Source organism: Ictalurus punctatus, chromosome 21, assembly GCF_001660625.3.
Source record: "Ictalurus punctatus breed USDA103 chromosome 21, Coco_2.0, whole genome shotgun sequence".
Classification (NCBI taxonomy): domain Eukaryota; kingdom Metazoa; phylum Chordata; class Actinopteri; order Siluriformes; family Ictaluridae; genus Ictalurus; species Ictalurus punctatus.
Window position 1 is genome coordinate 6,734,908 of NC_030436.2, and position 10,140 is coordinate 6,745,047.

The 10,140-nt window shown below is 38.6% G+C and overlaps 1 protein-coding gene across 2 annotated transcripts in view; it reads right to left on the reverse strand.

The window, feature by feature from the left end:
* LOC108280992 (metabotropic glutamate receptor 7) overlaps positions 1–7,613 on the reverse strand; it is a 225,910-nt gene extending 218,297 nt beyond the window's left edge. For both annotated transcript variants that reach the window (XM_017496509.3, XM_047149369.2), the window contains exon 1: positions 6,078–7,613. In XM_017496509.3, coding sequence (XP_017351998.1) covers positions 6,078–6,563 — 486 coding nt within the window. In that variant the 5' untranslated portion in view covers positions 6,564–7,613. The remainder of the gene's footprint in view (positions 1–6,077) is intronic.
* Positions 7,614–10,140: the final 2,527 nt, after the last annotated feature.

The window sequence follows — 10,140 nt, forward strand, 5'->3', positions numbered from 1 at the left end:
TTTAATGTTTGTTTGAACACAATATGCTCATATATATATATATATATATATATATATATATATATATATATATATATATATATATATATATATATATACACACACACACACACACACGCACAGTATCTCACAAAAGTGAATACACCCCTCACATTTTTGCACATATTTGATTATATATTTTCATCTGACAACACAGAGGAAATGACACTTTGCTACAATGTAAAGTAGTGAGTGTACAGCTTGTGTAACAGTGTAAATTTGCTGTCCCCTCAAAATAACTCAACACACAGCTATTAATGTCTAAACCACTAGCAACAAAAGTGAGTACACCCCTAAGTGAAAATGTCCAAATTGGGCCCAAAGTGTCAACATTTTGTGTGGCCACCATTATTTTCCAGCACTGCCTTAACAATCTTGTGCATGGAGTTCACCAGAGCTTCACAGGTTGCCACTGGAGTCCTCTTCCAGTCCTCAATGACGATATCATGGAGCTGGTGGATGTTAGAGACCTTGTGCTCCTCCACCTATATATATATATATATATATATATATATATATATATATATATATATATATATATATATATATCGTTATAATATATATGGTTCATATATTTCTATTGATCTTGTTGTGCACGATGCTCTTTTCCAAATCTCGTAAACTGATAATATGAAATGGCTGTTGGTAGGAACTATTTTTACTAGGCATATATAGTGCCCTCCACTAATATTGGCATCCTTGGAAAATATGATCAAAGAAGGCTGTAATAATTGTTGCACACCTATATTTAATTTATTTTTATTTTTTTTGATAAACCTGTGATTTGTTTGCAATTGTTAGATATCCATGAGAGCTGAATATTCACATTTGTGTGATTTTTTTTAAGAAAATAACAAAAGGTTAATCAATAAGGACAATTTTTCACAGCCTTCTTTGTTCATATTTACCAAGGGTGCTAATATTAGTGGAAGACACTGTAAATTAGTTTGAATGAATGCTAGGCAATATTTCCAGAATGAGGAATACAAAGGGAAACTGTGACAAACCTGAGTAAAGTACAGCAGAGCAGAAAAATAACGTTCGATAAGACTGATACTAGCACAACATGTACTCAACTCACATTTCATAGCTTTATCAAGGGAAAATAAAGGTGCTAATATGATTTAAATAGCATCTTTACCTGTGAAGAGAAGACACCACAGCTTGTAGCCGAAACTCGGGCTACATGAAGTCATCCTCTCAGAGATTTACGTAGTCGCTTATTTTACACAGTGTATCAATGCGCATAGTTAGCTCTTTGAGTTAAATTACGTTAGCTCACACTTTTTAGCCTAGTTAATTGAATTTATAGACATGCACAACAAGGGACTTGGCAGCACACTGGACATTTCACTTGTATGGTGGTCTAACTAATGAATTTCTCATATATCCACCTCTGTGTTTGTAATAAATTATATTCAGTCCCATTCAGTCTACAAATGCACCAACAATATCATAATTCCCAGGAAGGAATCAAAACCAACCATAGATTAGTACTCCTACTCTGAGTTTAATGCATACAACCTCGAGTCCCAGTGCTCCAAATCCATTTATCATGCCTGAACAAAGTTCTAAAGGTGAAACTGAAATGTGGGTTATGTTCTCAGAAATGGAGGCAAATGATTTTTGCGCCCTCTCTATTCCCACTAAAACAGCCACGCACCACACAGGAAGCTGGCCAACTAAAGGCACCAAGCTAAAAATATCAACCCAGATGTTCATAAACAACCTATTTCATGGCGGTTTAATGGAATGGTGGGTTGTAGCTTTCTAAATGACAGAAAGAGTGCACTCTAGTTTATAATTTTGAGTAATTAGTGTCTGAGGCACCTGAACTAATCAACAGTGAGATCGCATTAGAAAATTGACTTTTTCATCCTTTTGTCTGTTTTTCAAAGGTATTTTATTGACTGAGTCAACATCCACATTCATCTCACATGCTTCATAAAGCACATATCCAGCACTAGACTATTGGTAAATCAATGTTTCACCACATCTTGTAAAGAATATGTGTTGTCAATATCCTCATTATTGTTGTCTAATTCATGTTAAGCCCTGAAACCAAAATGTCCATCTTGTATCAGCACCATTAAATGTAGCTATTTACATGCAATAACAAATGCTTCTTACTGAAACAATTGTTAATGCTAAAAAGAAATGATCCAGTGGTCTAAATCGAGAAATGTAGAAACCCTTTTGGAATTAGACATTCTCTTTCCTGAAGTGCAGCTTATCACAGTAATGGCAGAAATGTACAAGCCGCCAACGGATGACCTTTTTACTCGTGAAATAAATCTTCAGCAGCAAAGAATTAACCCTTCCCCTTCTGCCCGTTCTGCTTTTTAAAGAAAGTAAGATTGCAAAGTGGAGTGTTGACCATTTCTTAGCTGATTTCATTTCTAAAAATAAAAATAAAATAAAAATACATAACCAAATAAGCTTGAGAATAATTGAAGTTAATTGTTTAGAATATGGAATAAGAATTCTAAGCTAATATTGAATAACTTACTCCTGTTGATCAAAAATAATGAGATAATCATTCAAAATAAGCTCAAAATATTAGAAGTTAAGTTAAAATTATGACATGCTATCATGAATTTTAAATATTATGACAAAAATAATGACAATAAATTGAGTTAATGAGGTATATAAAAAGACTGAGACATGGGGAGGTGAGGGGCTGTGGGGGATAGCAGGTGCTTCAGCATCCCCATGAAAGTCCACAGCATCCCCATAGCACCCCTCAGTTATTTTTATCTGGAAGCAATCATATACAAGATGCATTCTAATTAATAAAAGAGTTAATAATTTAAAACAGCAAATAAAATAAAATAAAATAAATTTGAATCATTACGCGTGTATGACTCATGCAATATCACGTGATTTGAATTGCAGCTACGACTGTCGCACTTTTCATACTGTCGTAACGGTCTTAGTTAAGTGGGTCTTTATTATGATTCATCCATATTTCTATTTGGTAAACATGTTATCTTCCTAGAAAAGACACATTATAGCACAATATTTAGCATTTAGTACTGATTCTACAGTATGCCACTTGGTGCAACTTAGTCTGTCAATGTCTTTCCCTGTTGTAAAATTATTTCTACTTTATTTATTTTAGATATCCAGAAGACAAAAGAGTTTGCCTGGATTTTATCGCGTATCCTTTATTCATCCTGTACAACATAGTGGGCTATATGTTAGTATGTTAGTAGCCAGAGTAATTAGCTAACAGCTTCTTGCTTGAAACTGAGAATAGCTATTTTAATTGAAAGTAAACTGATTTGGTAAACATCTCATTTGAGCTCTTCTCAGAAATCCTGTCAAGTCAGACAGAGTTGACCAATTGGCAAAGCAAGCTAAGACAGTATAAGAGTTTGCTATACTACAATTCCAGTCTACTGTTTATTATTTGAATGGCACAGCTCACAGCTTCAGGGTCCACGTTTCCAGCCTGAGTTTTGGTTACTGGCACATTTGGCACATTTGCTTCGCACCTCCGGGGTTGGGGGTTCAATACCTGCCTCCACCTTGATTGCATGGCATTTGCATGTTCTCGACGTCTTTCCAGGGTTTTCTCCAGGTACTCCAGCTTCCTCCCCAGTCCAAAGACATGTGTTGTACGGTGATTTGTATCTCTAAAATTGTCCATGGTGTGCAACTGTGCCCTGCAATGGGTTGGTACCCTGTCCAGGGTGTCCCCTGCCTTGTCCCACAAGTCCCCTGGGACAGGCTCCAGGCTCCACACAACCCTGTATAGGATAAGTGCTACAGAAAATGGATGGATAGATGAATTTTTGTGAACCATTATCCTGGAAATGACCAATTGCAAATTAGAAAAATAAAGCACTACAGTTTTAATCTCCTGCATCTTTCATGGACCTCAGTCTATACTGCACATTCTCAAAAACAGACATACTGTTTCTCTAGCTGATACTTGAACAAAATGCCCAGAATGCTCATGTTTAGCCTGTCAAATTTTAACCTGTAAAATATCCAAACAGCAAGCTTTACTTGGCCAAGTAGAAAATCTGCCAAAGTGCATTTAGGCCACTGATTCTGAGCAGACCTGCAGCCCGAAATGAATATTCATTATGAATCAAATATTCATATGCAGAAACCACAAACATATCTAAGAACCTCAGCCAGGAGTTCAAAGAAAGTTACAGACCTAGGACAGGAAAAAATGGAAAGTCAAATCTTGAAACATTGACATTACTGTTTCTTTCAGTAAGCTTTAACACGCTATGTGATACAATTCATTCCTTCCAGTAGCTCAGAAATCTTCATGCAATCTCGTGCAAATCCTTAAAATAAGAAAATAAGAAGTGTCCTCTCAGTATGTTTTGTTATGAACAAGGTGTGGGCTTTGAGACAGAAGCATATGAATGTCACAGCATCTGACTGGACCAGTGGGACATCATTAGCTTTATTTACTTCCAATGTAGGGTAGGGATAATGCTGGATAATCCACTCGCATCATTATCAGAAACTACATAGGGGAGTTGCCATTTTATTTGTGTCATGTGACTGAACAAAGACTGGAGAAAAAGCAACAGGCTGCAATTATTGCTGATGCTAAATGTCAGCATGCATATTAGCATACACTGGCTGGCAGCTAGACTCTACTGCCTGTACTTCATGCCACGCAAAAGTGCTTGGAGCTGAAAATAATGTAAACAAATATAATAAATGTGCCTTATGTATTATGTATCTTGTACATGCGCTAACATATTGCAAAGCATTGTAAGATATTGTAAGAAGCTACAAAATGTGAATCCCCCCACCAAAAAAAAGCACAATATGGCGAATGAGCTGTGATTTTGGATATACTGTAGGAAAGGAACTGATGCTAGATAATCAATAGAAAGCATGTCTATATGACAATAAGTCATTTCTTAACCTCTTATTAAAACATAGTTTTAACCCAGTATTCCTACTGATATAGTAAATACCATTAAATACACTTTGCTAATTCGTTTAACATTAGAATTCTCTTTGATTTCATGAGAAGCTTCTGTGAGACCAATACAGTCCCAGTGAAGTGAACAACTGTTCCTTGAGATCGACCTTCCTGGTCGATCTCCAACCAAAATCTAACACGACTGTTTTAGTTTATCAATTACAATAAATGATTAGATGGTCAGGTGGGTACAATTATGGCTGGAGCTAAAGTCTTCGGAAAGGTAGATCTCCCGGAACAGGGTTGGTGACCACTGATATAGGGGAACACGTTAGAGGTTCTACCACATGAAGGACTAAAAGTAAGATCCTTTCAGAAAGGACCTAGAACTGGTAAGCCTTTGATGAACACTTGAGGTACTTTTTTTTTTTTCTCTGGATGTACTAACATGTCAAATACTAAGCAGCCACAGAAATAAAGGTACCAAACTGTACTGTCAATATTTCTTATGTGTGTGTAAAGTGCATATCTTTGACCAGGGGGTACCTTTAATTAGCTTTATGAATAAAGCTTAGAAGTTAATGATGTGTCTTAAATTATTTTAAGGTGAGGGGTAGGGAACCTTAGCTGAACCAAATAAATAAATAAATAAATAAATAAATAAATATATATAAATAAACTCCTCCTGGAGGCGCGAGCGCTCGGTGCGCGATTGATCAGCAGGGTGCAGCTCGGTCACATCACATTAGGAACGCGACTTGAAATGTATGCCACGTGTCAAGTCTTAAACCGCTGAGTGCCATGGGTATTGCAATTACGCAATGCATACATAATCGTGGTGCTGGATGGCCAAAGATCAGTACTGTTTGGTGATTTGCATGGATAACATAAACACACCTGTTTCAACTGGTGAGGTTTGGCAGGTGTGTGTGTGTGTGTGTGTGTGTGGGGGGGGGGGGGGGGGGGGGGGGGTGATGATTCTGGACTTCAAACATAATACAGGACCACAGGTGTCGAGCATAAATTGAACAATGCATGATTAGTATGTGTAGTAGGTTGTAGTAGGTTTGATTGTACTTAACAGCTAAAATCACGTGCATAACCACCTTATACACCAAGGCGGCGCGCGCTTTACCTGGAAAAGGCGCAGTATGTTGGCCACCATGATGGACACGGAGCTCGCTGAAGCTCCGATGACCCCGACCACTTTCTCAGGCTTGACGAACACCGGCGGCTCGCCGTTCGTGCACCGGACGTCCGACGTGTCCTTTTGTACGAGGGCCTGCACGAACGTCAGCGACTGCTCCAGCGCGTAGGTGTCGCGCGAGCACGTGTCCAAAACGCGCGCGCCCAGCGTGATGTTGGGCAGCAGCTCTTCATCGCTGTTGATCTGGTCCAGCGCGTAGAGCATGGCCTCAAGGCGGTGGATGCCGTTCTCCTTCTTGACGTCGCCGCACGGTTCGCCGGCAACTCCGCGCGCGTGCACCGGGAAGAGGCCGCCAAGGGTCAGGTCTCCCTCGAGTCGGATCGAGTGCGGCGCGTAGGTTTCCTGGGACAGCGCCAGTTCCGTCAGGGCGCTCATCATCCACAACATTTTCCAGGGAAAGTAACGCCCGCTCATGATCTCCCTCTCAACTTCGGTTTTAGGTTGAAAGAAAAAAAAAGAACGCACAAACGTACTTATGAAACGACTTTCGTGCCAGGGAAGTTAAAACGCGTCGAAGTCATAGGCATCACAGGCATTTCCATGTTTAAAGAAAGGGCTGTTTTTAAGAATTTCGGCGCGCAAACGGACGGAGGCGTCGCTCACGCGGAATGTGCGCGCGAACAGCCTCTCAGCATCTCACCGCGTCGCTTGTTGCTTGTTCACATCACCATTCTCTCACCAGATCTCCACTCTTCTCGAATACAAAGCAGCTTTCGGTACCTTTTTTGTTTTTTCCACCACGGCGTGTTCGGGAAAGCAACGCACAAGCGCGCATCCAATAAATGCACAAAAGCGCGCGGTTGTTCCACACGGAGCTGAATCCTCAACTGCGCTGCTGTCACGCTGACGCATAGAAACGGCTTACGGAATTAATTATGCACCTGCGTAATCCCAGTAAACGCAATCATAAAAAAAAAAATCATTCAGGAAAAAAAAAGAAATAATAAAAAAAAACTAAATACTACCACGAGAGCGACGCGTCACAGATCGCGGTTAAGACCCCAGCGGGACACGGAACCCTGGCATCCGCGCGGCTGCACCTCTTCACTGTGGCAGGCTGCATCAAGTGCTACATCCCACTGAAAGAACGGTTCGTGCCTCCCGATTTCGCAACAAAAAAAAATAATAAATAAAATAGAAAATCCCGAGAAGGAGGAGGAGTAGCGAAGACAGTGAGAGCGAGCGTCTCTCCGCCAGCTCGGATTGTCGGAATGACGCCTCCTCTCCCACCCAGCATCAAATATGCATCATGCACACAACCGGAGGCGTGATCGATCCGCTCGTGAGGAATTCTAACGATTTCGGTGTCTGTGCGATTTCAACGTTTGGCCTCAATCGAGCTATGAGCTATTCTCATGCGCGGCGTCACGCATTAGAAAGTCGTCCCATAAGTTGGTCCTCTTCTTCTTCTTCTCTAAAACTAAAACAAAAAAATTATGAGCGCTCAAAATGAGCTACTTATTTGTTCTTCTTTGTCATCTCCTCCTTCCTCCTATTATTATAATTATTATTTGTTTTTATTATTATTGGTTGTCTTCTTCTTCTTCTTCTTCTTCTTCTTCTTCTTTCCACTCTTAAATAACTAAACATGATCTGCTTGTGTCCTCTCTCTCTCTCTCTCTCTCTCTCTCTCTCTCTCTCTCATCAAAATTTCTAAACCAAAATATTATTAATAGAGAACTACAAATGGTCTGTTTTTGCTTCTTCTTCTTCTTCTTCTTCTTCTTCTTCTTCTTCTTCTACTGCTTCTTCTTCTTCTTCTTCGTCTTTCTATAATGATTATAATTGTGGTGATTATTGTTGCTGTTGTTGTGTTGAGAGTTTTACATCCATTTTTTTAATGATTTTTTTTTGAAAATGCCTATTGAAAACACAAATGTCTTGAATATATATATTTTTTTTAATTGGAGAAAAAAAAAGTTTTTATACTTGAAAGAATCGATCTATGAAAAGCGACATATGGAAGTTAAAGGTATGAAGCAGCATATGGTGTATGTATGTGTAATTTCATTTGCAAGCATTAAGTCAGATTACTCTCATTTTAATGTAGTCTACTGCATGCAATATTCATTCATTCATTCATTCATTCATTCATTCATTCATTCATCGTCAGGAAGAGCTTTATCCAGGTCAGGTCACAGTGAATACAGAGACCATATCAGAGACAATAGGCACAAGGCAGGAGTACACCATGAATGAGACCAGTTGTCCCTGAGCCTCATGTACACAAAGGTTCACACACTCATTCACAAATACGGGAAATTTACCAGCAAGTTTTCGGGAGGTAGGAGGAAAGCAGCGCATGATCTGTAACAATTCATATGATTTGTTGTATGAAAATGGCATTACTATGAACAGAGACTGCTTTCCTTACTAGTCATGGCCGAGCAAATACAATTCGTTAGCAAGAAAAAAAAAAGAGAGCACTCTTTATTAGGTCATTCCAAGTCAATTCAAATGTGTTCTTGTTACAGAAATGGTTAAATAATCCATGTAAAAGATTAGCTGGCTCCAAAAAATAACTAAATGCATAAATCTAGTTACATCACACATCTTATATATTTGAATATGTATGGGGAGTGCTTTCTCTTTTCATTCTTTTATATTCTACCCCTTAGTCCTGTTCTGTGTGGGCTATTCAGCATCAGGATGTTTGTACAGCTAAATTACATGCGAATTAACATGCAGTATTACATAACTCCTTATATAACTGAATATAATTACATTATTCAAAATAAACAGATACAAACACAGATATGTATAGGCAGTGCACTATTCTTTTTTGTTTTTACAAAGTTCACAAGAAATGTTCACAGGGTATCCGGTTGAGACTTGCGACGTTCACTGGGACTGGGATCCCACCATACGAAACAATGAAAGTTAGCAGTCAGATTTGAAACTTGTTAAACAAAGACAGTGTTAATTAACATGAACATGCAACATTCAATCATTTATGAATTCTTAGTAACTGCTTGGACAGGGACAGGGTGGTTTAAATTAGGCTATTAGTTTGTTTATATTTTGGGACATATAAGCATTTAAATTTGTTAGAACATACTGCAGGAAGGTACAAAAATAAATGACACAAACAACAACAACAACAACAACAACAATAATAATAATAATAGTAATAATAATAATAATGATAATAATAATTATAAACTACCAGGGATAGGGGTTCGAATCCCACCTCCAAACTGCGTGTGCAGAGTTTGCATGTTCTCCCATGCTTTGGGAGTTTCCTCCGGGTACTCCGGTTTCCTCCCCTAGTCCAAAGACATGCACTCTAGTCTGCCTGGTATTTCCAAATTATCCGTAGTGTGTGAATGTGTATGCAATTGTGCCCTGCAATGGGTTAGTGATTGGTATCCCCTGCCTTGTGCCCCGAGTTCTCTGGGATAGACTCCAGGCTCCTCCATGATCCTGTGTAGGATAAGGGGTATGGAAAATGGATGGATAAAAACCCTTCCAGTTTATGTCATACCAACTTTGGATTTAAATCTAAATACAGATATAAATACTTTGCGCACTAAACAGCAACAGATAGTATTATAGCCCAAATTTAGAAACAAAATGTAGATTAAAATATGGCATACCACAAGAATATGTTCAGAATTATCAAGCTATTTCCCAGTATATTCCGTGTTATCTCCATCACTCAGTCCAGTAATCATGACACAAATTGTACACACTCTCCTATACTGCAGAGATGTTTAGGAATGTAGGAAAGAATGAATCACCCATTTACACTTTACTGACATGTTTATATATCTAATTTTTCATCTTGAATGGTGCTGCAAGTTCTGCAGCTCCTTCTTGAATGCTAATGTGATTAATATTACACATTTAAATTCCTTTGAGCACGTTTATTCATAACAGGCGTTTATTCATAACAAAAGCCTATACTTAATTGTAATATGATATAGTAATTAATCACAGCAGATTTTATGGAAAATGTTCGTCTTTGGCAGCCTGCTTTCACTTTATCGCT